This window comes from Pezoporus wallicus, unplaced genomic scaffold, assembly GCF_028554395.1.
Source record: "Pezoporus wallicus isolate ANWC-B61680 ecotype Strahan unplaced genomic scaffold, APGP_CSIRO_Pwel_v1 contig_14349, whole genome shotgun sequence".
Lineage (NCBI taxonomy): Eukaryota > Metazoa > Chordata > Aves > Psittaciformes > Psittacidae > Pezoporus > Pezoporus wallicus.
Genome location: NW_026635006.1, coordinates 1 through 27,943, shown reverse-complemented (window position 1 = coordinate 27,943; position 27,943 = coordinate 1). Strand labels below are relative to the sequence as shown.

At 67.9% G+C, this 27,943-nt stretch overlaps 4 protein-coding genes and 1 long non-coding RNA gene across 8 annotated transcripts; 4 read left to right on the top strand and 1 right to left on the bottom strand.

Moving 5' to 3' along the window:
• Window positions 1–60: 60 nt before the first annotated feature.
• On the top strand, window positions 61–3,935 carry TAMALIN (trafficking regulator and scaffold protein tamalin). Its single transcript, XM_057402455.1, has 9 exons — window positions 61–224; window positions 1,539–1,588; window positions 1,857–1,911; window positions 2,646–2,748; window positions 2,835–2,928; window positions 2,999–3,065; window positions 3,149–3,215; window positions 3,293–3,779; window positions 3,893–3,935. The coding sequence occupies exons 1-8, from the start codon at window positions 87–89 to the stop codon at window positions 3,733–3,735; spliced, it is 1,017 nt and encodes a 338-aa protein (XP_057258438.1). The 5' UTR covers window positions 61–86; the 3' UTR covers window positions 3,736–3,779; window positions 3,893–3,935.
• A 4,837-nt stretch (window positions 3,936–8,772) lies between these two features.
• NR4A1 (nuclear receptor subfamily 4 group A member 1) lies at window positions 8,773–12,030 on the top strand. Its single transcript, XM_057402069.1, has 7 exons — window positions 8,773–9,037; window positions 9,441–10,240; window positions 10,489–10,618; window positions 10,717–10,868; window positions 10,954–11,156; window positions 11,230–11,408; window positions 11,491–12,030. The coding sequence occupies exons 1-7, from the start codon at window positions 8,998–9,000 to the stop codon at window positions 11,745–11,747; spliced, it is 1,761 nt and encodes a 586-aa protein (XP_057258052.1). The 5' UTR covers window positions 8,773–8,997; the 3' UTR covers window positions 11,748–12,030.
• Window positions 12,031–13,548: 1,518 nt separating this feature from the next.
• Window positions 13,549–15,331, top strand: ATG101 (autophagy related 101). Its single transcript, XM_057400808.1, has 3 exons — window positions 13,549–13,703; window positions 13,827–14,115; window positions 14,546–15,331. The coding sequence occupies exons 1-3, from the start codon at window positions 13,624–13,626 to the stop codon at window positions 14,948–14,950; spliced, it is 774 nt and encodes a 257-aa protein (XP_057256791.1). The 5' UTR covers window positions 13,549–13,623; the 3' UTR covers window positions 14,951–15,331.
• Window positions 14,133–14,544, top strand: LOC130594764 (uncharacterized). Its single transcript, XR_008971166.1, has 3 exons — window positions 14,133–14,187; window positions 14,296–14,331; window positions 14,479–14,544. It is a non-coding gene; the product is annotated as an uncharacterized LOC130594764 (long non-coding RNA).
• Window positions 15,332–16,569: 1,238 nt separating the features above from the next.
• Window positions 16,570–27,424, bottom strand: FMNL3 (formin like 3). 4 transcript variants are annotated; one of them, XM_057401019.1, is made up of 27 exons: window positions 27,188–27,424; window positions 25,191–25,274; window positions 25,015–25,095; window positions 24,853–24,929; window positions 23,824–23,907; window positions 23,360–23,509; window positions 22,329–22,437; window positions 22,164–22,240; window positions 21,972–22,065; window positions 21,753–21,827; window positions 21,566–21,676; window positions 21,340–21,489; window positions 21,149–21,250; window positions 20,833–21,079; window positions 20,611–20,679; window positions 20,396–20,520; window positions 20,122–20,324; window positions 19,040–19,274; window positions 18,891–18,959; window positions 18,730–18,810; window positions 18,514–18,643; window positions 18,271–18,431; window positions 18,039–18,140; window positions 17,867–17,956; window positions 17,675–17,786; window positions 17,489–17,586; window positions 16,570–16,817 (listed from the first exon to the last, which is right to left on the bottom strand). In XM_057401019.1, exons 1-26 carry the CDS (start codon window positions 27,335–27,337, stop codon window positions 17,495–17,497), a joined length of 3,060 nt encoding a protein of 1,019 aa, XP_057257002.1. In that variant the 5' UTR covers window positions 27,338–27,424; the 3' UTR covers window positions 16,570–16,817; window positions 17,489–17,494. The 4 variants fall into 4 exon arrangements, with proteins under 4 accessions (XP_057257002.1, XP_057257161.1, XP_057257089.1 ...); XM_057401178.1 differs by having other exon boundaries at window positions 21,340–21,486; XM_057401106.1 differs by having other exon boundaries at window positions 24,853–24,926.
• Window positions 27,425–27,943: the final 519 nt, after the last annotated feature.

Here is a 27,943-nt window from a genome sequence, read left to right as displayed (position 1 = left end):
GGTTTGATGTAGAAATGGGAGAGGTTTGCGCTGGCCCCGCCCCTTCGGGGCTCATAAAGCGGCGCGCTCGGAGCCGCGTCCCGGCCATGACCCTGCGGCGGCGGCGGCGGCTCCGGCCGAAGGAGGATGCGGTGGTGGCGGCGGCGGCCCCGGACCTGCCCGGCCCCGCCGCCGTTTACCGAGCGCTGGCGGCCGCCGGGGGCACCCTGCCCCGGGTGCGCAAGGTAGGGCTAAGGCCAGGGCGGCGGCGCCTCCCCGCTGCCCCCAGCCCGCTCCCGCTGGGGAGCGCAGCGCTGAGACCGGTAACGGGGCCCGGAGTGGGAGCGGGGATGCGGGGTCGCTGCTGCCTGCACCCTGCGGGGCTGCCCCGGCGGCGTCTCCTGGGCTCATGTCCTTCCCCGACGGCCCCTGGCCCCTTCCCCGTGTCCCCGTCCTGCCCCGGTGACCCCCCCACCCAGCATTCCCCCGTCCTCCCGCAGCATCTTCCCGGTGTCCCCATCCTGCTCCCGTGTTGTCCCCCCCAAGCGTCACGTCCTGCCCTGGTTCCTCCTCACGTCCTGCTCTGTGGCTCTGGGGGCGCGGGGGCAGGCCCGCACCCCGGTGGCCGTGGCCGTGTCACAGACATGTCCCTGCAGTCCCACAGGGCTCTGCCCCATGGAGGGGGGGCCACGGGGCTTGCTGGGGTCTGGGCTCGGCTCTAGCGGGACACGCGCCCCTGGGAAAGCCCCTTTCCAGCGGCGTCGGGGCTGTCACCGCCCTGACGCTCCCCCCCGGCCCCGCGGCGCTTCCTGAGCGTCGGGGGGAAGCGGGAGCGGAGCCGACATCCGGAGCAAAAGCGGCTCCCGCGGCCCTGCTGGCACCGGCCCGGCCCCCGCTCACCGGCCAAGGCGCCGGCCCCGAGGAGGCCGGAGCCCCCCGCGTCCCCTCCCCGTCGCTCAGCGGCTGACGCCGGGCTCGCTGAACGCAGCCGGCGCTGATGGGTTTGCGCTCGGGATGGGGCATCACGGGGCTGGTGGCACTGAGCGGAGGGAGCCGATGGCCCCGCGTGTGCCCCTCCCGAGGCCCGGCTCCCGGGGACACCGGTTATAACGGGGCTGCTGCGTGCAGTGGGCGGCCGCGGAGGGGCATCTGGGGACAGCGCTGTCACCTCCTGCCCCGCGGCGAGGGTCCCTCCGCCTCCGCGCCCTCCACAACAGAGACTTTGTCCCGGGCCGGGGCGGGGGGGGCACACGGCATTTTACATGAGAACACCCGACTTTGTGGCCACAACAGGGCCCCTCTGTGCCTGCGGCCCCCCCCCGGAGCGCGGCGTGGGGTGCGGTGATGTGAGGGTGGCTTTGAGCACCCATAAAAGCTTCGTTATGCCCGGCCGGCACCGGTGGGGGGGTTATGGGTGCAGCCGGGTGCTGGTTCGGTGCCGGGCTGGCACGGTGCTGCCCGGGGGTTCAGTGCTGTCCGATGGGACACCCGGTTTTGGCTGTCCCTAGAGGGGGTGGCAGGGGAACGTGTCCCCCCCCGATGCTGTCCCTCTGTTGCAGGGTGCGGGGTTCAAGTGGGGGTCCCCGAGCCAGTCTCCAGAGGAGCACAGGTAGGACGGGGGCGTTGGTCCTGGGGTGTGAGCCCACTCTGGAGGGCTGGAAATGGGGGTGATTTGATGGGGTCACAGCTCCCTTTGGGGCCCAGCACCCTTGGAACAAGCTGCAGGGCTCAGGCCAGGGGGTTCCCATCCTGGGGAGGGGGGGTCCTCTGCAGCACAGGGAACACCCAAACCCCAAAGCATCCCAAGGTGTGAGCAGGAGCGTCAGGGCTGGGGGTGCAGGGGGCTCTGCCGTGGCCCTGATCCCTGTGTCCCCCAGGAGGGTGGTGACGCTGGAGAAGAAGGCAGAAGAGACCTTTGGCTTCGAGATCCAGGTGGGTGCCATGGCCATGCCGTGCTGGGCCATGGCCATACTGTGCCATGCTGTACTGTGCTGTACCATGCCATACTGTGCTATGCTGTGCCATGGCCATACTGTGCCATGGCCATACTGTGCCATGCTGTACCGTGCTGTGCCATGCTGTACCGTGCTGTGCCATGCTGTACCGTGCTGTGCCATGCCATACTGTGCCATGCTGTACCGTGCTGTGCCATGGCCATACTGTGCTGTGCCATGCCATGCTGTGCCATGCCATACTGTGCCATGCTGTACCGTGCTGTGCCATGCCATGCTGTGCCATGCTGTACCGTGCTGTGCCATGGCCATACTGTGCTATGCTGTACCGTGCTGTGCCATGCCGTGCTGTGCCATGCCATACTGTGCCATGCTGTACCGTGCTGTGCCACCCCAGGCCGTGCTCCCCACCCTTCCAGCCTGCACCTTGCTTTGCATCGAGGGTATTTTTACCCTGTCTCTGAGCCAGGGTCTATTTTCAGCGCTGACGGAGCTGCCTCAATGCCGAAGCCTCCCCCGGCCCTGCTGACACAGGGCAGCCGGGGGGGCACCATATGGGGCGAGAACCCCCCCCACCCGAGGCCTGGTGCTGCCCCACATCACCACAATCACTATTACATGCTGCAGTTGCTCCCTTATTGCCATGGGGAGGGGACTGGGCATTGGGGGGGTTCCTGCCCCTCTCACCAGCCCCCCCCCGTGCCCCCATTTCAGACCTATGGGCTGCACCACCAGGACAGGAACAGTGTGGAGATGTTCACCTTCGTGTGCCGGGTGCATGGTGGGAGCCCGGCTGAGGCTGCAGGGCTCAAGGCTGGTGAGCGCATCCCTGGGGGGTCGGGGGGGCCCGGGTGGGGAGCAGCATCCCTGAGCTTCTGTGTGTCCCCCCCAATGCGGCTCTAGGGGACACAATCACGGGGGTGAACGGGCTCAACGTGGAGGGCGTCCGGCACCGGGACATCGTGGAGATAATCAAGAGCTCGGGCAATGTGCTCCGGTGAGCTGGGGGGTGCAGGGGGGCCCCGGGGGGCACAGCGCCCCTGGTGCTGACGGTGGCTGCCCCATAGACTCGACACGCTCTACGGGACGTCCATCCGGAGGGCTGAGCTGGAGGCCCGGCTGCAGTACCTGAAGGTGAGGAAGGGGCGCTGGAGGGGGCTTGGGAGGGGCTGGGGACCCCCCCATGGGGTTCTCACCCCCTACCCCCTCCCCTGCAGCAAACGCTCTATGAGAAGTGGGGCGAGTACCGCTCGCTGATGGTGCAGGAGCAGCGGCTGGTGCGGGGTGAGTGGGGGCCGGGGAGGGCTTGAGGGGGCTGTGGGGCACCCCCGGCCCCTTTAACCCCCGTGTTTCCACATCAGGCGTGGTGGCCAAGGACCCCAGCATCTACGACACGCTGGAGTCGATCCGCTGGTGCCTGCAGGGCGAAGGGGGGCTCCCCGGCGGCTCCCCCCGTGCCAGCGGCAGCGATGACTCCTTGTACCAGACCTGCCTCTTCGCCTCCGCCGATTCGCTGGACCGGGACAAGGACGGGGACAGGGACGGGGACAGGGACGGGGACAAGGACAGGGGCACCTCGGGGCCCGCGCCCCCCCCACCGCGCCCCCGGCCAGCCCTGGCCCGCAGCGCCAGCCTCAAGTGTGGGGCGGGCCCGGGGGCGCGGTTGTGGGGCCAGGCCGGGAACCCCGGGGAGGGGGCGGCCGCTGCCCCCCGCAAGGGTCGGCACAGCAGCTTCCGCCGGCGGCTGCTCAAGTTCATCCCGGGGCTGAACCGGGCGCTGGAGGAGGAGGAAAGTCACCTCTAACGGGGGCTACAGAGGGGTCACCTCTAACGGGGGTACAGGGAGGAGTCACCTCTAATGGGGGTTAATGAGAGGAGAATCACCTCTAAAGGGGTGCCAGGAGGAGTCACCTGTAACAGGGGTACCAAGAGAAGCATCACCTCTAAAGGGGTACCAGGAGCAATGACCTCTAATGGGGGTACCAAGAGAAGCATCACCTCTAAAGGGGTACCAGGAGCAATGACCTCTAACGGGGCTTCCAAGAGAAGCATCACCTCTAAAGGGGTACCAGGAGGAGTCACCTCTAACGGGGGTACTGAGACATCCCCGCCCCGGGCCTATTTCTTTACTGCAAGGGACTATGAGCCCCCTCCGGGGGCCACGGGAGGAGCTCGGGGTCAGCCCCAGGGGTCCTGGCTTGGCCGCTTCAAGCCATAGGGGGCCCCAGCACCACGGGACAGACACGGACACACCCCACACACACCCCCCCCGGCCCGGTGCATGAAGCCACCGCTCACCTCAGGAACCAGTGCCATCCTCACTGGGGGACGTGGGGGGGACCCTGCGTGTCCCGTCCCCATCTCCGTCCCCAGCTCGGGGCTCACGGGGGTCCTGCCCCAGCGGCTTTTGTACCAATACAGAGACGTTTTGCAGTGCTGTGTGGCTGTGACTGGGGTGGACACAGAGCCCGGGGGACGGACGGACGGACGGACGGACACGTGTCCCCAGGCCCCCGCGATGCCCCTTTGCCGGTGTGAGCGATGTCACTGAGGACCCCTCCGTGTCCCCGTGCCCTGGGCCCCGTCCCGGCGCTGCGGGGCCCTGGCCAGGCCCTTCCTGCTCCTGCTTCCTCCGGCAGCCGGCGGGAAGCTGGTCCCAGCCGAGCCCTTCCGCCCGGGACGGGCACGGGGGTCCCCGCACACCCCGCCCCGGGGTCCACAGACACACCCCCCCCCGGTTTCTGCAGCGAGCACCCATGGGTGCAATGGAGTGGCCTTGCACAAGGTCTCCATAGGAGCCTCCAGCGCTCTGCTCCAGGCCCCGTGCCTCAGTTTCCCCTCTGCCTTGCGCCCATCCCTAGCTGGGACATCGTGAATTTGGGGACCCCCCAGCTCTGAGCTCCTGCACCCCACAACTGGGCCCAGGGGGTCCGGCCATGGCTCAGCCCCCCACAGCCCCGGGGGGGCTGCAGGAGGATTTGAGGATCAGATCCCAGGGGCTGTGGGTACACGTGTACTACATGTGTGTTACATGTGTGTGCTACGTGTGTGCTGCCTGTGTGTGCTGCTTGTGTGTGCTGCGGGGCTGCGTGTGCCCATGCTTGTGCCGTGTGCATGGAGCCGGGCAGGGCCCCCGCCGCTCTCCTGCCTTGTCCCCGTTCCAGCACCGCTCCGTGCTTGGACATTTATGGTCTGGCTCCCGGGGCCACGCTCAGCCGCTGCCAGGGTCGGGGCACCCCGTCCCCGTCATGGCCATCACGGGACGCCCCCTCCCCGTCAGCTGCTGCCCCACACGGGGCTGTTTTTAGCCCGACGTGTGCCAGGCGCTGGCGGGACACCGCGGTCACGCGTGGCCGCAGCGAAGCCGGGCAGTGCTGGGGGCTGAGGATGCGGGATATGGGCTGGGAATGCCCGGAGCAGGCGGTCACTGCTGACAAATATGGACTCAGGGCTGCGAGCCAGGGCCGGCCATGTGCATCCTGTACCCAGCACGCAGACGTGAGCACCCCCGAGGCCGGTGTGAGCCGGGGCTCCCCCTGCGCACCCCCTCATGGCCTTGCCGGGGTGACCGGGCTCCGGTTTCTCTCCACCCCCGGGGTACAGCTAATCCCGTGTGCGGGGGCTGCCGGTGTCACCCGCCTCCCTCCAGCTCTGCTCCCGGCCCCGCGCTGCGACCCCAATGGCTCCGGGACTCCCATCGGCTCCGGGACCCTCGGCCTGACCCTGTCTCAGGGGCTCCTCCCCGTACTCCCGAGCTGGCACCAGCCGCAGCCCCGGCCCAAGCCCCGGTACCGGCCGCGGGGAGCGGGAACCCCCGGTAGGTGCCGGTCGAGCCCTGGGTTCCCCGCGGGGGCAGCTCCGGTGATACCGCGGGATCCCGGGGACGTCATCGGCCAGGTGTGACGTCACGGGGACGTCTCGCCTGGGGTTGGCGGCGCGAGGGAGCCGGGAACTGGCGGCGGGAGAAGGCGCCGGTACCCCCGGTATCCCCGGTACCCTCGGCACTCCCGGGACCCCTCCGGTGCGAGTTTCCCCATCGCGGAGCCGGCTCCTGTGAAGCCGGGCAGGGTCCCGGCATCTCCTCCTTGGGCCCCGCTCCCCACCACTGCAGCTCCGACTCCCCGGGGATGGGAGGGTGCCTGAAAAGCACCCCCACAGCGCGGACTGCTATTAGCGAGGACACGGCGACACCGGCCCCAAGGTCTCTCCGCTCCCCCGGTCGGGCTCTGCCGCTGCTGGGGGGCTCTGCGGAGGTGGCACTAACGGGGGTGGCATTAACGAGACTGACAACCCGGGGAGGACGAAAGAGAACGGCGGGCCTGGGCCCCTCAAAACCCTCGGTACCGGGTATCCTTGGGTACCGACGTAGTACCGGGGGGCACAGGGGGGTACGAGGGCGGTAACGGGGGGGGCACCGAGACACCCTCCGCCCGCCCCTCGCCCTCCCGTCGGCCCGGCCCGGCCCCGCACAGGCTGAGCTCATCTTTCCAGCCCGCGGGCGGTGTTCCTGGCGCTGGGAGCCCGCCAGCAGCCGCCGCTCTTTCCATCGGCCCGGCCAAGGGTCTCCCCGCGGGGACCGGGTGTGAGGCGGGACCCAGCGTCCCCTGCAACCCCCCCCCGGTACCCAGCCATTGAGCGGGAGGAGATCGGGGGTACCGGCACCAAAAACAACGGAATAAGGGGCAGTGGGCATAGCGGCACCAGGGACACAGGAGAGCAATGGGGATACTGGCATCGGGGATAGCAGGGATGAGGGTGCCGGGGATACCGGCACCTTGAGAGCCCCGGAGATGGGAGTACCGAGGTAGAGGCAGCGAGGGGGCACTGGAGACGGGGGCATCGAGGGGGTACCGAGGGTGGGAACACCACGGCTAACAGCACTGGAGATACCTGCACCAAGGGGGCACCGGGGATGCCAGCGCTGAGGGGGTACCGGGCAAAGCGGCACCGGGGAACCAGCGGGGATAACGGCACCGGGAGATGCCAGCAGCGGGGTACCGGCAGCGAGGGGACACCGGGGATACCCTCCCCCGCCCTGCCCTTCCCGGTGCCGACACCGGGGCCTCCCCCCCCGTGTCCCCTCCCCGTCCAGCTCCGGGAGCCCCGGCGGGGGGGGGGGGGGGGGGGGGGGGGGGGGGGGGGGGGCTCCCGCGCTATTTTTAGCCGGGTCCGCGCGAGTATTTTTAGCGCGAGCGCCGCGGTTGCGTCAATGGAACCCCGCGTGCGTCACGGCCGCGCCCCCGCCGGAACCCGCCCCCCCCCCCCCCCCGCCGTGCGTCACGGACCCGCGCGCCGCCCCGCGCGTCACCGAGCGCTTAAGAGAAAGTAGTGGCGGAGCCGGAGCCCGGCGGAGCCCGCGGAGGAGGAGCGGGAGCGGAGCGGGAGCGGAGCGGGAGCGGGGCGCCGGCACCCCGGTACGGGCGGCACCGAGCGGGGGCAACGGGAGGGAAAAGGGGTCGGGAGTCCCGGTGGCACCGGAGGCTCAAGGCGGGGGGAGTTCTGCAGAGGGGTCGGGAGTGCCGGTGTCACCGGGACGAGACGGATCGGGCGTCCCAGTGGTACCGGCGGGAACCGGGTCGGGAGTCCCGGTGACACCGGAGAGAGCAGGGTCGGGAGTCCGGTGGCACCGGAGGCTCAGGGCGGTGGGAGTTCTGCAAAGGGCATGGGTCGGGAGTCCCGGTGACACCGGCGGGAGCCGGATCGGGACTGTCGGTGGCACCGGGGGAAACCGGGTCGGAAGTGCCGGTGGCACCGGGGGAAACCGGGTCGGGAGTGACGGTGGCACCGGGGGGAGCCGGGTCGGGCGTTCCAATGGTACCGGTGGGAACCGGGTCGGGAGTCCTGGTGGCACAGGAGGCTCAGGGCTGTGGGCGTTCTGCAAAGTGCATTGCATGGTGTCGGGCGGCCCGGTGGCACCGGGGGACTCGGGTGCTTCCTGTCCAAAAGACAGACGAGTCCCGGCGAGCCCCGGTGCCACTGGAGAGGGTGGAAGGGACCGGACGTTGTGCACCGTGCGGGGCTGCCCCTCGGAGGCAGCGGGGAGAGCCGGGAGGGGAGGGGCATGGGTCCTGAGGGTCCCGGGGACTGCCTGACACCGGGCTCCCGGAAGAGCTGTGCGGAACCGGGAGCCGTTTCTCCCTATCCAGCACGGGACACCCCGCCGGGGACACCCCACCGAGCAGAGCTGGCACAGAGCCAGAGCGGGCAGCACCATGCGGGCAGGAGTGTGGGGGCAGCCACCGGGGGCATCATGGTGTGGGCAGGAGGTGCAGGTAGTGCAAGCAGGGGGTGCAAGCGGTAGGGCAGTCAATGGGTGCAAGCAGGGGGTGCAGGCAATGAATGCAGGCAGAGGGTGCAGACAGGGGGTGCAGGCAGGTGGCAGGCAATGGGTGCAGGCAGTGGGCCAGGCAGGGGGTGCAGGCAGGACGTGGGCAGTGTTACCTGCTGCCGGCTGCTGTCACCCGCCCGCAGCACAGGGCCCTGTGCCAGGGGCTGCCACCAGCCCGTGCAGGCAGCACCCATCGTGCGCAGGCACGGGCAGATGCCTGCACTCCTGGATCAGGAACCTGCAGTTACTGCCCAGGCCATGGGCAGCGCAGGGGCTGTGGGGGAGATCTGTGCCCTGTGGGGGTTCATGGCAGGGGGACCCCAAATGCCACCAGCGAGGGGGAAAGTGTTTGAGTAAGGAAGCACCAGTGTCCTCCGGCTGTGTGCAGGGACAGGAGGCAGCTGGGGGGAGTCACCATCCCTTCTGAACCCACCGCAGGAGCACATCACAGCCACGATCCCTGGTGGATGGTCCCAAACCAGGTGCCAGGGCTGGAACCAGCCTGGGTATTTTTAACCCTGGCTCCGGGGGCAGGGATCGGCTTTCCCGGAGCTGGGGAAAGCTGCCCGGGCTTGGCTGGGGGAAGCCGGTGACTGAGCTGGCAGTGGGGCCGGGGCTGCCGGGGGCCGGGCACGCTGTGACCTTTAAAGGTCTGCGAGATGAATTACATTATCATCTTGCCACCGGGTCACTCCTGCCTCGGCTTTCAGCTGCACCGGGACTCCTCTTGTGTCCCGCATGGGGCCGGATCTGTGCCGCGGCGCTGGGGGACACTGGGGTGGGCTCTGCATCCCCCGCAGTCGGTGGCTTCGGCTGCTTTGCTTTCCCGACAGGTCCCGAAATGGGTCATGGAAGGAGTGGGACCCTCAAGCCCTGGTTCAGCCCCGTCTTCCCCGGGCCAGCCCCGGGGCTCGGGAATCCGCCGGCCGCATTCCTTGCTCCTTCCCTTTCGGTGGCTTTGCTAAGCCAGCGTTTTGGGGAATGTCCTTTGCGCCCATTGGCTGCAGAGTGACCTTTTGTGGGGACAGTGGCGGCTGCCACCGGGCACCAGAGGCTCGGGGGGTCCGGATCCGGCACGGGGGGACCCCGGGGAAGCCCCCGTTGGTTCTCGCCCCGTCTCCATCCTCCGGGTGGTGAGCGGCGGCGGTGGGGTCTGCGCTGACGCCCTGCTCTCCCCGCAGAGATGCCCTGCATCCAGGCGCAGTACGGCACAGCGGGCACCGGCCCCTGCGAGCGCTGCCCGGCAGAGCTGCTCAGCCCCGACGGCGGCCGATTCCCTATGGAAGTGGCCGGAGCCGACCTCGCGGCCGCCCCAGCCCTGCCCAGCTTCAGCACCTTCATGGAGGGCTACGCCGGCGAGTTCGATGCCTTCCTCTACCAGCTGCCTGCCGGCAGCCAGCCCACCGCCGCCTTCAAACTGGAGGACTTCCAGGTTTACGGCTGCTACCCCAGCGCCTTCGGCGGGCAGCAGGATGAGACCCTCTCCTCCAGCGGCTCGGACTGTTACGGCAGCCCCTGCTCCGTCCCCTCGCCCGCCACGCCGGGCTTCCAACAGCCCCAGGCTCCGGGCTGGGAGGGCTCCTTCGGGGCGTTCTCGCCCCTGCCGAACTACGAGGGTGCGCAGCCCTGGGCTGAGCCGGCCAAGGGCGGGGGGTCCCAGTCCCCCTTCTTCACCTTCAGCCCCCCAGCGCCCAGCCCCGGGGGGTCTCCCGGCACCCTAAAGGGGCAACCGGGCCCCTCGTCCCGCCTGGACCCGCGGCTGCTGGATACAGACGCCTTCACCCCGGGCCAGGGCTCCCCCGGGGGCTTCCCCGGGCTGACCCTGGCCCCCACCTCGCCGCTGCTGGAGGGGCCAGCGCTGGCCCCCACCAAGACACGGAGCCCCGGTGCCGGCGACGGCCGCTGCGCCGTGTGCGGTGACAACGCTTCGTGCCAGCACTACGGCGTGCGGACCTGCGAGGGCTGCAAGGGCTTCTTCAAGGTAAAGGGACCCCCCCCAGTCCCAACCCGCTGCCAGGATACTCCCACAGTGCTTTGCAGCAGCCGGAGGAGGATGCTACAGGGCACCCCGGGGAGGGGCAGGGCAGGGAGCGCGGCCCCCGGAGCCCTCCCCATGGATGTGGAGCCGGATGCTGGGCTGGGGCGGGAGGCAGGGGAGGACAGAAGGGCTTTTGTTCGGTGGCTTCAGCGCCCCAGGCTGAGCTGGGGCTGCTCCTTCCCCTCCCGCAGCGCACGGTGCAGAAGAACGCCAAGTACATCTGCCTGGCCAACAAGGACTGTCCCGTGGACAAGCGGCGGAGGAACCGCTGCCAGTTCTGCCGCTTCCAGAAGTGCCTGGCAGTCGGAATGGTCAAAGAAGGTACCGGGAACCCATCCTGGGGTTGGGGGGAGAGGGGGGTTCCTGCTCCCCAGCCTGCGCTGAGGACAGACTCGCTCATTGCTTGTCCCTTGCTGCAGTGGTCCGGACCGACAGCCTGAAGGGGCGACGGGGTCGGCTGCCCTCCAAGCCCAAGCAGCCACCGGATACGTCCCCCATGAGCCTCATCACCTCCCTGGTGCGGGCACACATCGACTCCATCCCCAGCGCCACCAAGCTTGACTACTCCAAGGTAAGGCTGATGTCATCCTGTGTCACGGCCGGGGCTGCTTCAGGGCCAGATCCTGACCCAGTTCCTGACCCAGTTCCCGTGGCAGTTCCAGGAGTCGGTGCCGTGCCAGTTCGAGAAGGAGGACTCGGTGGACGTGCAGCAGTTCTATGACCTGCTCACCGGCTCCATGGACGTCATCCGCAAGTGGGCTGAGAAGATCCAGGGCTTCACTGAGCTGCCCAAGGAGGACCAGGACCTGCTGCTGGAATCTGCCTTCCTCGAGCTCTTCATCCTGCGCCTGGCATACCGGTGGGGCTCGGGGGCACGGCGTGGGGAGCCCGGGGGGTATGCTCAGTGGGGTGACACACGGTTGTCCCCACAGCTCCAAGCCAGAGGAAGGGAAACTCATCTTCTGCAACGGGGTGGTGCTGCACCGCCTGCAGTGCGTGCGGGGCTTCGGCGAGTGGATCGACGCCATCCTCGAGTTCTCCCAGAGCCTGCACCGCATGAGCGTCGATGTCCCCTCCTTCTCCTGCCTCGCTGCCCTCGTCATCATCACAGGTGGGACCCAGCCCTGTCCCCGCGCTGTCCCCATCCCCACCAATCCCCATGGCCTCACGTCTCTGCTTGTCCCCCCTCCCAGACCGCCACGGACTGAAGGAGCCCAAGCGTGTGGAGGAGCTGCAGAACCGCATCGTGGGCTGCCTGAAGGAGCACGTAGCGGCGGCGGGGCCGGAGCCCGCCCGCCCTGGCTGCCTCTCCAAGCTGCTGGGCAAGCTGCCGGAGCTGCGCAGCCTCTGCACGCAGGGGCTGCAGCGCATCTTCTACCTGAAGCTGGCGGACCTGGTGCCACCACCGCCCATCGTCGACAAGATCTTCATGGACACGCTGCCCTTCTGAAGCCCTCCCATCCCTCAGGGATAACCCGGCTCCCACATGTGCCTTCATGGCGCTGCCCCAGTGCCTTTTCCCCGGGGGGGCATCGCCGGCGCGGTGCTCCCCATCTCCCCTGTAAAAACACCCCCTTTGTAAATAGCGAGCGGACGGATCCTGTACAGAGCGGGGGGACGCGGGGGGGGGGAATCCCCTCAAACTCCCTCCCAACCCCTTTATATATTTTTCCTTTATTTTTTGCCTCTTTGGGCCATTTTCTGTATATAAACTTGTACGAAAGCTGCCAAAAGCACCCGTTTCCCTCGTGCATCCTCCCTGCCTGTATCAGCGGGGGGAGGGGGGGGGGGCCGGGTTGGGGACGGGGGGGCACGGAGCCGCACGTTGCCCACGCCACTGCCCTTGAGCCGTCACTCTCCCCCTGGCACCTGTCGCTCGCCTGATTTATGATCCCTAAAATAACCAGGAAGCGTGACCATGTCCCCCTTGTCCCTTGGGATGTGGCCAGTGCCAGCACCGGCCACGGCAGGGGGAGCGGCGGTCCTGGTTCACTGGGGGGGTGGACCAAGCTGGTGCCGTGTGTATGTTCCCCCCCAGCTTGTCCCCTTCATCCATCCGGGGACAGCCTGGCCCTGGAGCCAATGTCAATGGGGACACCAAGAGCCGGTGTTGAACAAGGGCCACATTGAAGGGCTGGACCGGGGGGGCCTGCGGCAGCACATAACAAGGGTCCCTCTGTCCCCCCTGCCACCCACCCTTGCCATGGGGACAGCACTGACGCACAGCAGGGCCATGGCGGGGGGGTGGTGTTTTGGGGGGTAGGATGGCCTCATTCAGCGGGGATGGGGGGAAAGGGGGGGTTATGGCTTGGTGCTGGGCTGCAATAGCTATGTCATGCTGTGGGGCAGGAATGGCCATGCCATGGGGCAGGAATGTCTGTGTCCTGCCGTGCCAGTCCCACTGTGCATCCCAAGGGCACGGGCTGGCTCAGAGCAGGGCGGTGGGGCCCTGTCCCCTCGCTGCAGTGTCCCACACGGTGCCCACCTTGTCCTCATCCCTGTCCCCAAACCCTTGGCAGTAGCTGCTGCAGGAGGGATGGGGACAATGGTGCCAGTGGGGCCCGGTAAAAATAGCCCCGGGGCTGGCACAGGCCCCACTGGCTGCCCCAGGGCTGCATGGCATTGACACATGTGCCACACGTGTGCCCGGTGACACGCCATGGCCACAGCCCTCCCTCTGTGCACACCAGCACACGTGTCCGCACAGGGGCAGAGGTGGCCTGATGCCAACGTGTCCTGTGCCTGTGTCCTCCTGTCCCTGTTCCCCCATGTCCATCCATCCTCCCTGTCCCTGTGTCCCCATGTCCCTGTCTCCAGTATCCCCTTTGCCCCGTGTCCCCATATTCCTCTGTTCCCCTGTCTCTGGTGCCCCCATGCCCCCCTTCCCTTGTGTCCCAGTGTCCCCCTGTCCCTAGGGTCCCATGTCCGTCTGTCCCCGCTTTCCCCATGTCCTCACATTGCTGTCCCTATGTCCCGTGTCCCTGTGTCATCTCCTGGTCCCCTGTGGCCTCTCCCTGTCCCCATCCGGGGGGGGTCACCGGGGGTCACGGGGGGCCCCAGCCCCGCTGCAGTCTCTCCTCCAGCAGGGGGCGCTGTGAGGACGCGTGCCGCTCTGCACGGCGGTGGGCCCAGCTCTGTGGCGCATGTGTCCGGAACGAACCAAGCGAGAGGCAGCGGAGGGGGGGAGCCGCGGCACGGGGACAGCGATTCCGCCGCCGGGGCCGCACCGAGCAGGGGCGCGCCACCGAGAAGCACAGTGTTAATAACGAGAGGCGTAGAGCGAGGAAACACGGCTTCTACTGCGGGGTGCGCTGGCACTTTGGTCGATGGCGTGTTCTGCTCCCCCCATCGCAGATGGGCTGCCCCACTTCCCTCCTCCCTGCGGTCGGATGGTCGGGCCCGGGCGGTGAGTGCGGGGCCGGGGCCGGGAGCAAGGGCGAGGCCGCGCGAGCGGGGGGAGCCGGGTCCGAGCGGGGCGGGGGGGCCCGGGGGTGGGCACGGGGCACAACGAGGCTCTGCTGGCCCGCAGGACCCGGTGCTGCGCCTCCCCCCGAGCCGGGCCCGCCATGAACTGCCGCGCCGAGGTGCTGGAGGTGTCGGTGGAGGCCCGGCAGGTGGAGGAGGCGATGCTGGCCGTGCTGCACACGGTCCTGCTGCACCGCAGCACCGGCAAGTTCCACTACAAGAAGGAGGGCACCTACTCCATCGGCACCGTGGGCACGCAGGACGTGGACTGCGACTTCATCGACTTCGCCTACGTCCGGGTCTCCTCCGAGGAGCTGGACCGGGCCCTGCGCAAGGCGGTGGGGGAGTTCAAGGTAAGGGGGGCCCGCGGGGACAAAGCAGGAGCTCAGGTAAAGGGGTCCCATGGGGGTAAAGCAGGAGCTCAGGTAAAGGGGCCCCATGGGGGTAAAGCAGGAGCTCAGGTAAAGGGGTCCCATGGGGGTAAAACAGGAGCTCAGGTAAAGGGGTCCCATGGGGGTAAAACAGGAGCTCAGGTAAAGGGGTCCCATGGGGGTAAAGCAGGAGCTCAGGTAAAGGGGTCCCATGGGGGTAAAACAGGAGCTCAGGTAAAGGGGTCCCATGGGGGTAAAACAGGAGCTCAGGTAAAGGGGGTCCCATGGGGGTAAAGCAGGAGCTCAGGTAAAGGGGGTCCCATAGGGACAAAGCAGGAGCTTGAGGCTGGGTCTGCAATGGGAAGGGACTTCTTTGTTCCCCCCTAAGCGGGGCCATGTGCTGTCCCTGTAGGATGCGCTGCGCAGCTCGGGCAGCGATGGGATGGGGCAGATTTCCCTGGAGTTCTACCAGAAGAAGAAGTCGCGTTGGCCCTTCTCGGACGAGTGCATCCCCTGGGAGCTGTGGACCATCAAGGTGAACGTGGTGAACCTGGCCAACGAGCAGGAGCGGCAGATCTGCCGCGAGAAGGTGGGCGAGAAGCTCTGCGAGAAGATCATCAACATCGTGGAGGTGATGAACCGCCACGAGTACCTGCCCAAGATGCCCACGCAGTCGGAGGTGGACAACGTCTTTGACACCAGCCTGAAGGACGTGCAGCCCTACCTCTACAAGATCTCCTATCAGATCACGGACACGCTGGGCACCTCGGTCACCACCACCATGCGCCGCCTCATCAAGGACACTCTGGCCCTATAGGTGCCACCAAGACAGGTTTGCCTGCCCCCAGCTCTTTGGGACCTCAGATCCCTCCTCTTCACCTCCAGAAAGCCTCTGCCAGGAGCTGGACTTGGCCTGGGCCTTAATTGGGGGTTGCTGCTTGTTTGTTTTGCACGATGGGCCACTTGCCCGGCTTGGAGAACCGGCTCCGCAGCTCCCAGAGTGGCTGAGAGCTGCTGGGTACGCAGTGGGAGCTGGGATGGCATCCAAACCCCGGCCAGCCCTGCCTGTGCCTGCCCTCCAGCCCTCCCTGTGCGGCACAGCCAGTGCTGTCCCTGCCTGTCCCCTGTGGTGGCACCTCCAGGGATGAGCTGCTGCCCCCACGGGGGCAACAATAAAGAGTTTCTCCTTTCCTATGGAGTCTGCTCCTGTCCTGGCAGTCAATGGGATCCCCCTGCTCCCCCCCCATCCCCAGGGAGAGGAGACCCCCTGGGTGCACCCAAGGGATGGGACAGTTCCTACATCACCAAGGGAGGGTCAAAGAAGCCGCTTCCTTCCCTCTGGTGCTGGGCTCTGCTGGGAGGGGCCCGCGGGTGATGAAGACGGTCCCTGACATCACTTAAACCCTCCCCGTCTGTCACTGCCACCACTCTGCTCCCAGGAGGAGGAGATGCTGAACTCCACATTGGCCCAGACCAGCGCCTGGGGGGTGGCTGAGGCTGCCCAGATCGCCCTTGTCCTGGTGCTTGGTGCCACCATCGCCTTGGCTCTCCTCTTCCTCGGCTGTAACCTGCTGCTGAGAGCCGAGCCCCTGGCGGCCCCCCTGGCCCAGGGCGAGCGGCGCCCCTCCCATGAGGGGGTTCCCGAGGGCACGGAGGGACCCGTCTGACCCCATGGATGGACCCAGGGACCCCTCGGAGCCCCATGGATTGACACAGGGATGCAGGGATGGACGGAGGGACCACAGCAGCTTCACCCGCAGCAGCACAGATGAAGCAGGACGGCGCCGGGGACTTGTGCTCATGGATTAGAAGGGTCCTGGGCGCGGCGGTGCTGGTAATCCCCTGGGGGGATTAAGGGAAACTTTTATTCCCTGTTGTCAGGGTTAATCCTTGGGCTGGGCCCTGCCCTGGGGGCTGCTTCTGCCCTACTGTGCTGGGGGGGCAGATCTGGGGTTGCATCCTGCCCTTCCCAGCCCCTTGTATCCAAATGGTGGAGATGCTGGAGCTGCATTCTTTGGCCCCAGTGATGCTCAGGCCATATCCTGTCCTTCCATCCCCTTTTCCCTTTGTTCCCAAAGACCCCCCAGCCCTAAACTGTTCCCAATTCCCCCCAGCTGCCGTCACTGGGTGCACTGGGACCACCTCAAGTGAGATGGGCGAAGGGGGGGGCTTCTCCCTCCCTTCAATCCCCTATAGTTAATAGCACCCCACTATTTAAGGATCTCATGCCTACATGTATGTGCCCCCCCTCCCCAGGATATGGGATTCCCAGCGCGGGGATGCTTCCCAAACCCCCACTGTACCCCCCCAAAGCAGGCAGCAGCCATGTAAAAGTCTCCATATATTTCACATGTACAAAAAGTCACGGGGGGGGGGGATTGGATTGGGGGGGGTCTGGGGCTGAGATGGGGGGGGCACCGTCCTGCCACTCCCCCCCCCAGCCTGGCTTTGGTCCCTTTTCTTTGGCAATTAGTGTTCACATCTGTGGTCAAAGTGACGAGCGCAGGGGTGGGTGCCCCATGGTCCCCATGGGGAGCTGTGGGGGAGAACCCCAATGGGGTGGGGGCACCCCCAAGGGTCAGCTGGGCCCCAATGCAGGTGGGAGGGGGTGTCCAGGTAGTGCCCCCCCCATCCAGTGCTGGGGTCCAGGCCCTGCCACAGCTACAGCCGGATCCACCTGCGGGCTGAGAGGGGAAGGGGCTGTGTCAGGGGCTGAGGCACCTGGCTGGGATCCAGTGGAGGACCAGGATCCAGTGTAGCGCTGGGATCCCGTATAGCACTGGCATCCAGTATAGCACCAAGATCCTGCACCAGGATCCCATATAGCATCGGGATCCTGTGCTGGCATCCAGTATTGCACCAGGATCCAGTGTAGCACTGGGATCCAGTATAGCTCCAGGATCCAGTGTAGCACTGGGAACCTGCACTGGGATCCAGTATAGCACCAGGATCCTGCACCAGAATCCCATGTAGCACCGGGATCCTGTCCTGGGATCCAGTGTAGCACTGGGATCCAGTATTGCACCAGGACCCTGATCTGCATCAGAGCCCCCATGCAGCAAATCCCCCCTTGCACCAGGATCCAGTGCCAGGGTCTCATGCCAGAACCTCCACATTGCACTGGAATCTGGTGCTGGGATCCTGTACCAGGACCTGAGGGGCACCCTGGGGTGATGGCATGCGAGGAGGGGGCGTGCAGGAGGGGGCATGCGGGGCCGGATGGCTCAGCGGTACCAGGGGGGCTCGGCAGTACCGTGGGGGCTCGGCGGTACCGGGGAGGCTCGGCGGTACCGGGGTGGGCTCCGCGGTACCGGAGGGGCTCAGCGGTACCGGGGGTCTCAGCATGCCGTGGTACCTGACGCTAACAGTTGGACTCGTCGTGGTGCGCCGGGTCGCAGAAGAAGCGGGACCCGCGCTTGGCCGTGCGGGCGGTGAAGGGGACGCTCTTCAGCGCTGGGGGGTGGGGGGCACAGGGACACGTCAGCCTCCCGGGGCGCGGCGAGGCCGCGGGGGGCCGGGCTGGGGGCGGCGGGGGCCATACCGGTGATGATGTCCTCGATGGTGCCGTCTTTGCCCTCGTAGACCGGGCGATGGTCCTTGGCCTGGCGCCGCCGCAGCTCCGCGATCAGCTCCTGCTGCTGCCACTTGTTGCGCTGGGCGGGGAGGGGGCACAGGTTGGGGGGTGCACGGAATGGGGGGGGGTCCCATTTGTGTGTCCCCCCCCCGCACTCACCTTCTCCTGCTTTTTGGCCTCCTGCGCCAGCAGCTTCTCCCGCATCACCTCCTCCTGCTTCTTCCGTGTCTCGTTCTCCAGCTCCGCATCCTGCCGGAGCGAGGGGGGGTGATGGAGACGGCCCCTTCCCTGTGCACACTTCCCCCAGGGTCACCTCCCGGCCCAGCCTCACCTTATAGGAGCGGATGAAGCGGACAAAGACTGGGAAGAAGACGGACGGGGGGGTGGTCTTGGGGCTCTCGCCGAAGTACCGCACCACGGTGTTGTAGGCGTCCTGGAGCGGGGACAGGGACAGCGCTGGCATACGAGGGGTGCACAAGGGGAGCACAAAGGGAGCACAAGGGGCACACAAGGGGAGCACAAGAGGAGCACAAGGGGTGTTGAAGGGGCGCAGGAGGCCTCACCTCGGCCGTGCGCGCGTCCCGCTGCAGCCGCTCCAGTTTGCCCTCGCTGCTGGCCAGGAAGCCGCGCAGGACGCTGTGCTCGTGCAGCCCGCACTCACGCCGCAGCAGCTCCATGCCCCGGCCCAGCTCCTTCACGTCCAGCAGCACGTTCTCCAGGGACACTGCGGGGACGTGGGGCCAGGCTCAGGGCACGCACAGGGGGTGCTCGGGGGGGGGGGGGTTGAGGTGCGGTACGGGGGGTACCTGCAGCCGCCTTCTCCACGAAGTGCAGCTCCTGCCAGAAGGTCGCCAGCTCCGGGTACTTCTCCCGCACCGTCAGCGCGATGAAGTGCAGCAGCGTCATCTTCCTGTCCGTTGATTTGGTGTCCAGGAGCTGCCGGAGGATTCAGGATGGGGGGCTCAGAGCTGGGGATCCCCGCGCTGCCCGCTCCAGGATGGGGGAATCCCAGCGCTGCCCACCAGGTCCAGGCTCTGCAGCTTGAAGCCGTAGACAGCGCCGCGCTTGCTGCTGTTCATGTAGTTGCCCAGTGCCAGGATGATCTGCAGGGATCCAGCAGGAAAGGGGGTCAGCAAGGAGCAGGACACGGGACAGCGAGGATGGAGGGCAGGATCCAACCCACCTCCAACATGTGCTTGAGCTTCTGGGACGACTTAACAGAGGCTGAGGCCGCGATGATGGCATTGAGCTGCTGCAGGGGGACGGGAGCGGGGTCAGCAGGGTCCCTTTGGGTGCACCCGTGGGCGCAAAGCCCCCGTCCCTGGCTCGTACCGGTGTGAGCATCTGGAGGTTGTCAGCAAAGTTGCCGAGGAAGGCCATGATGGCCATGCGCTGCGGCAGCCGCTCCACCTTGCTGAAGTGCAGCATGAAGCGGTCCTCGTCCGCCAGCTCCTCCAGCGGCTTCCGCTCGCGCTCGTACTGCCGCAGCGCCTTCGCCTCCGCCTCCGTGGGCAGGAACCGCATCAGGCACTCCACAAAGTCCACCGGCAGCGTCGCCAGGTCAAACCTGCGCCCAGTGCACCCCGACCGGAGCCATTGCACCCCAACCAGAGCCATTGCACCCCAACCATCCCCCTGCACCCCAACCATCCCCCTGCACCCCAACCATCCCCACTGCATCCCAACCATCCCCCTGCACCCCAACCATCCCCATTGCACCCAAACCATCTCCCTGCATCCCAACCATCCCCCTGCACCCCAACCATCCCCACCATCCCCCCTGCATCCCAACCATCCCCCTGCACCCCAACCATCCCCACTGCATCCCAACCATCCCCCTGCACCCCAACCATCCCCACTGCATCCCAACCATCCCCCTGCACCCCAACCATCCCCACTGCATCCCAACCATCCCCCTGCACCCCAACCATCCCCATTGCACCCAAACCATCTCCCTGCATCCCAACCATCCCCCTGCACCCCAACCATCCCCACTGCATCCCAACCATCCCCCTGCACCCCAACCATCCCCACTGCATCCCAACCATCCCCCTGCACCCCAACCATCCCCATTGCACCCAAACCATCTCCCTGCACCCCAACCATCCCCACTGCATCCTAACCATCCCCCTGCACCCCAACCATCCCCATTGCACCCAAACCATCCCCCCTGCATCCCAACCATCTCCACTGCACCCCAACCATCTTCACTGCACCCCAATCATCCCCCTGCGCCCCAACCATCCCCATTGCACCCAAACCATCCCCCCTGCACCCCAACCATCCCCACTGCACCACAACCATCCCCATTGCACCCAAACCATCCCCACTGCATCCTAACCATCCCCCCTGCATCCCAACCATCCCCCTGTCCCCCAACCATGCCCCCTTGCCCCCGCTTCCCCCCCACACACGTGTGGATGGCCCTGCAGATCTCCTCGGTGCTGCGGCCAGCTTTGCGCAGGGTGATGGCCAGGTTCTTGGCGCGGTTGGCCTCCAGCAGCGTCACTTTGCTCGCTGCCTTCTGCGCTCCCTTGCTCTTGGCACACACCAGGTCGAGTGCTGGCCCCTGCGCCTTGGTCTTGAACAGCTCCTCGAAGCGCTCCAGGTCCAGGTCCTGGTGGGGCGAGGAGGGGGCTCAGAGGGGGGAGCAGTGGTGGCACTGCTCAGGGGGCGGTCCCGGCTCACCTCCAGCACCCGCTCATCATCCAGCTCGCTGAACACGGTCCCGCTGATCTGGTTGGGCTTCAGCGCCGTCCAGTTGAAGACCGGCAGCCGGAACTTGGTTTTGATGGGCTTCTTGATGCGGATGGCTGCAGCAGGGCAGGAGCCGGCTCAGCCCCCCCTTGTGCCCCCCCCGTGCCACCCCTTCCTTGGCATTGCAACCCATGGTCCCCACATACCCGAGAGCCCCACAGTGAGGGCGATGGAGGGTGAAGCCCCGGGCAGTGGCGGAGCTGGGGGGCACTTGCCTGTGAAGAGAGGGGAGGGTGAGGCCTTGTTTCGGGTACCCCCATCCTCAGGAGTCACCCGGCACCAGGGACACCCCTGTTTGGAGGCTCCCTCCCCATCGCGGGGATGCTGCAACCCCAGCTGCCCGGTTCGGGCTCTCCCCATGGACTCACCGGGCAGCGGGGGGGCGGGGGGCGGCAGGGGGGGCGCAGGCGGCGGCGGGGGAGGCGCGGGCTCGGCGGGGGGCAGGACGGAGACCCTCGGGGTGTCCCCCGGGGGCTCGGGCTGGGGCTGGGGCAGGGCCTCGGTGCCCGGCGCCGGGGGCGGCTCGGAGCCGTAGCGCCGCCGGAACGCTTCGTCCTTCTCCTGGATCAGGCGCCGCAGGGTGCGCACTTGGTGGCTCGTGTGCTCGTAGGTTTCCTGCGCGGGGAGGGGGTCAGCACCGGGGGGGCGGCCGGACCACCCCACGGACCCTCCCCCCCACCTCACCTTGACCACCTCCAGCTCCTTCTCCCGCTGCAGCAGCTGCTTCTCCAGCTCCGCCACCCGCATCATGTTCTCGTTCTCCAGGTCCAGCAGCTTCTCCGTTAGCTGGGGGGGGGCACGGATGTGACACCAGCGCCGGGACCCACCCCTCCAGTGTCAGCACAGCCAGGACCCGTGTCCCTGTGCTCACGTACATGGGAGAGATGCTCCTCCAGCTCCTCCACCTTCTCCAGTGCCACGTTCTTGGTCTCGGCATCCTCCAGCAGCCCCCCCACGTCAAAGACGTTGTCCAGGTACGCTTGGATCTGTACCTGCAGCTTCTCGCTCTCCGTGTGCCTCGACTTCTGCGGGCATTGGGGCAGCATCAGGGATGGGGGGGTCCACCAGGGATCCCCCTCCGGCCCCTTTGTCCCCCCATACCTGCAGGAACTCCTCCAGCCCCAGCTTGGTGAACTCATACTGGAGATGGACGCGGAAGTTCATGTCCTCCACTGAGTGCACCACGATGTTGATGAACTGCATGCAGGCGACCTGCAGGCAGGGCTGGTGTCACTGGAGCGCCCCCCCCCCCCCAAATCCCATCCCATCCCACAGACCAGTGTCCCACCATGAAGTCGATGCTGCTGTCCTCATTGCGGAAATAGTCCATCAGCCGCTCGAAGCGGTGCTTCTCCTTGCAGACCTGAGCAGGCAGCAGATATGGGGTGAACGTGGAGCTCCCCCCACCCCAGCCACGGACCCCCATCCCCTGGATCCTGGTCCTCAGTCCCAGCCTGATCCTGCTGCTCCCAGTGCCCCCATCCCAGCCTGGTCCCACTGTTGGTACCTCCTTGAAGTTGTCGAAGGCAGCCAAGATGATCTCGTGGCCACCCCTCACCAAGCAGACAGCTGCCAACAGCTCCAGCACCAGCGCCTTCATCCTGGGGCAGAGCCACACCACCACCATCACCATCATCACCACCACGCTATCAACATCACACTGCACCAGGGACTCCCCCATTGCCAGACGCCCCCTTACCTCGGGTTCTTGTTATTGAGGCTCAGAGCAATCTCATTAACAGCATGGGGATGGGACATGACCAGGTTGAAGCCGTACTGTGGGGACGGAGCAGGGACGGCATTAGCGGCACCGGCGCAGTGGCAATGGTGGCACCAGGGGTGCGCGTGTCCCCTGCCCTGGTACCTGGTAGTTCATGATGGCCCGGAGGCACATGATGCAGAGGTGGACGTCGTCCTTCTGGCTCACCAGGCGCGAGTTCTTCAGTGCCCTGCGGCTCGGCAGCGTCCCGTAGCTAGGGGGGACACGGGGCTCCGGTGAGCGGGACCCTGCCAGTGGGGATGCACCGGACCCGTGGGACCATGGCGGGGACAGCGCGGCTTCGGGAGGGGGAGAGGCAGAGAGAAGCAACCGGAGGGCGAGAGGGCCGGAGGATGGCGCCAGCAGCCGGTACTTACCGGCAGAGAGAGAGAGAGAGCAGAGCCAGAGGGGACAGGGGGACCCGGGCCTGGAAGCAGAGACGGGGCGAGTTACCCCGGGGCAGAGCCAGAGCTGGGGCGAGCGGAGGCAGCGGCACAGGGATGGGGACAGCAGCAGCACACATGGGGCAGCGCGGGATGTGGCACGGGTGGCACCGGGCACGGCACAGGCAAGGTACAGGGTGCACCGTGGGCAACGTGTGGCACAGGGCACACACCATGGCAGGATGATGCATGGCACAGGGCATACACCAGTGCAGGATGGTGGTGTATGGCACAGGGCACACACCATGGCAGGATGATGCATGGTGCAAGGCAGGATGGTGCATGGCACAGAGCATGCACCAGTGCAGGATGGTGCATGGCACAAGGCACACACCAGTGCAGGATGATGCATGGCACAGGGCACACACCATGGCAGGATGATGCATGGTGCAAGGCACACACCAGTGAAGGATGGTGCATAGCACAGGGCACACACCAGTGGAGGATGATGCATGGCACAGGGCATACACCAGTGCAGAATGATGCATGGCACAAGGCACACACCAATGCAGAATGATGCATGGCACAAGGCACACACCAGTGCAGGATGATGCATGGCACAAGGCACACACCAGTGCAGAATGATGCATGGCACAAGGCACACACACCAGTGGAGGATGGTGCATGGCACAGGGCACACACCATGGCAGAGCGTGGCACTGGCGGGACCCACCGGCCGCGGTGGGTACGTACCGTAGGGCACTCTGGCGAGCGGAGCGGGCGATGCTGCTGCCGAAGGGCGCGGGCAGAGCGCTGGGGGGCTGCAGATCCTCGATGGACCTGCTCCAGGCGCGCAGCTTCTCCAGCGCGCCGTCCTCACCTTCCAGCCCCTCAAAATCCAACCTGGCACACGGGGAATGGACGGGAGCACACGGGGAAGGGGGCACACGGGGATGGAGCACACAGGGATGGAGCACACGGCTTCAGCGTGGAGCAGCAGCAGCCACCGCAGCAAGCGCTGAAGCAGGTGGCAGCAGCAGAGCACGGAGAGGATCAAGGAGGGCCCCAGGACCACAAGACTGGGTGGGCAGCATGAGGATGAGCATCTCGTGTCCCTCCAGACCCCATGGTGCTGATCAGAGGCTGATAGGAGGGAATTGCCGTGCCCCCCCCCCCCCCGCCCAGCATCCCAGGCCCCACCCCAGCACCCCACTCACATGACGGCGCACTGGGCAAAGGACAGGTAGTTCACCAGCACATCCAGCCCCTTGTTCTCATCATTGAGGAACTCACGCACCCACCTATAGCACCGAGCACCCATCAGAGCCCGCTGGAGCTGGGGACACCCCCACTCCCACTGTGATCCCCCCCATCACCACCATAGGGAACCCAGCACAAGGGGATGCTGAGGGGGTGTCCCAGGGCTCAGCGGCCGTTGCAGCCCCCTCAGCTATCGGCGGCGCCAGCCCCGGCGCAGCTTTATCTGTTGGCTGCAGGGCAGGGAGGGCTCGGGCCCGCGGGAAGCTGACCTGGGTGCTGGGGGAGAGCACCCCTGGATGGGATGGGGGGCTTGGGGTGCTCAACACCCCGGAAGGCTGTTGGGATGCACGGGCACATGGGGAGCGGGTCCGTGTGCACAGGGAGAGGCTACACCCAGGGGTGCTGGGTGTGAATGCACGGCCTCAGGGGACCCCACGCCTGCCTGCGCCCTGCCTGTTCCCTGCCTGCTCCCTGCCTGCAGCCCGTGAGTCAGGCAGCGGCGGGAGATGGGGGGGGGGCTCCCGGGGGCCGCCCCTTTCCTGCCGGCGCCAGCCCCTCGCCCCAGCTCGTTTCCTGTCTCCGGCTGCTGCTATTTTCGGGCCGCGGTTGGGGAAGAGCCGAAAGTCGCGGCCGCGCTGGGGCCGGTGGCGGGGCTCAGCCCCGGCCCATGCACTAGCGGTCCCGCGCACCCCCGGTAACGGAGACCCCCCCGACCCTTCCCCGGACCCTGCCGGGGTCAACCCCCCCCCTCCCGGTGCCTGGAGCAGCTCCCACGGGGGGCGGCACCGGCGGCACCCGCCCGCAACATCCGCTCCCGCGACCTGCAGCGGCAGCTAGGGTCCCGCGGCACGGCCGGGGCAGGAACCGGAGCAGTTCCTGCAGCGCCTCCGGCTTCCCCTGCAGCTGCGGCGCGGCCGGGCCGGGACCACGCAGCTCCCCCCCGCCCCGGGAGCCCGAAGAGCCCCCCCCGCGGAGCCCGGACTCACCCGATGTGGTTTGTCCTCAGGCTGATCTCCAGCTCACGCAGGACCTTGGTGGACTCCTGCACCCTCCTCCTGAACTTCTGGGGGCAGAGCAAGGCTGAGCCGGCCGCCCCCCGGCTCCTGCAGCCTCCTGAGTCCCCCCAGGACCCCCCCTCCATCCCTCACCTTCCTCGTGACGCCCGGCTCCAGGAAGCTCCGCAGCTTTTGGATGTAAGCATGGGGGGGGCTCTTGACCTGGAACCGCTCCTGGAGAGGACACAGGGGTGTTGGTGGCACCAGAACGGAAGCAGAGCCCCCCATAGTCCCCCATGGACCAGCCATGGCCCCCCATAGCCCCCAACCTGGTCGCAGATGAGGTCCCACTTCTTCTCGTTGTCATACTGCCTCAGGAGCCGGGCTTTATCTGGGGGCAGGTTCATGGAGCTCTGGGGCAAAAGGGGGGACATGGTGACACTGCCACCCCCGGAGGACACAGCCAGGGACCCTGGCACGGGGAAGCACATAGGGACAACGGTGTGGCACAGGGGCCATGGTGTGGCACAGGGATGGAGTGGCACAGGCAGCAGTGTGACACGGTGACAGCAGTGCCACCAGGGCCAGGCGCCAGCCACCGGCTGCACCAAATCTCGCGCATCCTTCCTGTCTGCTCCCTCTTCCTTGCCGCAGAACCGCAGCCTCTGGTCCCTGACCGCGGTGCCCAAGGCACCGGGCATCTCCATGGCGGGGACCGGGACCGGGACACGAGGCGTCTCCTGAACCAGCAAGGTGGCAAACGGGGGTGCGGGATGGCGCTGTCCCGGCGATGCCACCCCGGAGGCGGGAGGTGCCGTTACCGGGATCCGGTCACCGCCGCAGCCGGGAGATGCCTTTGCTCCACCAGCTCCGTGGCAGCTAAAATTATCCCTCCCTGGTCCCCCTCCTGGCCTCGCGAGCAGCAGGAAACCGGGACAACGCCTGGGCGAGGCCGGGCACCCCCGGGCAGGGGACAGCGCCAGGGGGCTGGCAGCGGCACCGCCACGACGGGGACCCCCCCACGGGAGCGCTGCCCCCGTCCCCAGAGGGCCCCGCTATTGCCACACGGCGGGCACCGGTAAAACGGGGCCCCCGGGGACACCCCGGGGCTGGCGGAGGGGACGAACAGGGGGGCCCCCGCCGGGGGCACCGGGGGCGGCTTTGAAGAGCAGCCGCCCTCACCGGCATTCCCGCCGCTCGCTTCCTGCCTTTGTGGTGGGAGCGGGGCCGCTCCCGGCCGGGTACTTCCTCCGCCACCGCCCCCCCGCACCGGGGACCCCCCCCTCGGTTGAATGAGCCTCCGCCCCCCGGGAGACCATCCCGGGACACCGGGGCTGGATCGTCCCTGGCCACCGGCGCTGAAGCCCCAGCCCGTGAGAAGCAACCGGGACCGGGGGGGAAACAGAGCCGGGGTCTCCCAGTGCCACCCCCCCAGTATGTCAGCTTCCTCCCCCCGCCATCGGCCTCGCCCAGCAGGATGCGCCCCCCCCGCCACCGGCCCCACCGGGACCGGCTCCCGCATCCGCCCCGCGTGGGACGTGGGGACGGGCAATGGGTCCCCCTGGCACGGTGGTGCCGGTGAGCCACCGGTACCCCCCGGTTCCTGCTCCCAGAGCCCCGCGGGACCACGCTCGGTATTTCCTGCCCGGCCGTGGCTTCCGCCACCACCGGGAGCCCCCGGTGTCACCCGGTCCTGGTGGCCCTGCCGCCGCATCCCACCCCTGCGAACCGGCCACCGGGGACGCGGTGCCTCCCGTGACAGCGGCGCTGCCGGGGTCACCGCAGAGACGCCCCGGTACCGGGGGGCACCGCAGTCTTGGCCGGTGACCGCAGCGCGGTAGCCACCGCCCCGGCCGGGACAGCGGCCCCGGGAGCGCGCTGGGATCCGCATCCAGCCCCGTCCGCCACCTCGACGAGACCTTCCCGGCAACAAACTCCGGGTCCCGAGGGCCCCCCCCCCGCTGGCACCGGGAGCGGCGTCACCCCCCGGGGATGTCCCGGGCCGGGCTCCCCCCGCCCCGCAGCCGCTGCCCACGCCCGCGGCACCGGCGCTGTCCGCCCGCCCCCGGTTCCTCTTGGCGCCGGTGTCCGCCCGCAGCCGGACGCCGGGAGGGGAGCGCTGCGCGGGAGGGTTCGGCCCGGGCGGGCGCACCGGGAGGGGCCGCGGGTAGGGGCGGACCGGGAGAGCGCGGCGGGACCTGGAGGAGGAGCCCCCGGGACCGGGAACGGAGCGCGGGGGAAGCGCAACGGGGAACGGGGCGGGGAGAACCGGGAACTTGAGGGGCGCAGCAGGCGCCCGTGGCCGCGGCGGGGATCGGGGTCTCACCAGCACCAGGGCGAAGCGCTCCTCCAGCTCGCAGGGCTCCGGCATCGGCATCTTGCCCGGGGCCAGCAGCCCGGGCCCCCCCTGGGCCGCCGCCGCCGCTCCCGGTCCCCGGGACAGCGCCTCCCCGTCCGCGCTCTCCACGTTCCCCATCCCCGGCCCAGGCACCGGGGGGCGGCGGGGGAGGCTCTGCCCGTCGCGTCCGGCCGCCGCCACCTCCCGGCCCCGCCCCGCCCCGCCCGGCCCCGCCCCGTCCCGGCCCTGAGCGCGGCGGCGCCGCCAGGGGGCGCGCAAGGACGGGCGGGTAACGGCGGCTCCACCGGGGGGCGCTCAAGAGGAACGGCAGCCAGTGAGGAGGTTACGATTGGCTCGGCGACGGCTACGCCGACCAATGAGCGTCGCGCTTCTGTGCGGGGGAGGCGGTGTGTGACCAATTGCGTCTCTCGGGCGCGGCCGGCCGCCAATGAGCGTCAGCCGCCGCTAGCCCCGCCTCACCCCGGGGGGCGGTTGTTAGCCAATAGAACGAAGCGGAGGGCGGGCCTGGGGGCGCGCTGGCCAATGAGCGGCGGAGGCGTGGCGGAGTGGGGACCGTTCGAGGCCTGGCACGGACGCGGAGCCGCGCAGGTGAGGGCGGCGGCGGCGACGCGGGGGGGGCTCGGCGGGGCCTGGGGGGAGGCACCGGGCAGCGCCCGCCCCGAAAGGGCCGCACGGGGGGGGGGAATCCCGACGGCTCCGGGCCCCCCATGGCCCTCACCGGGG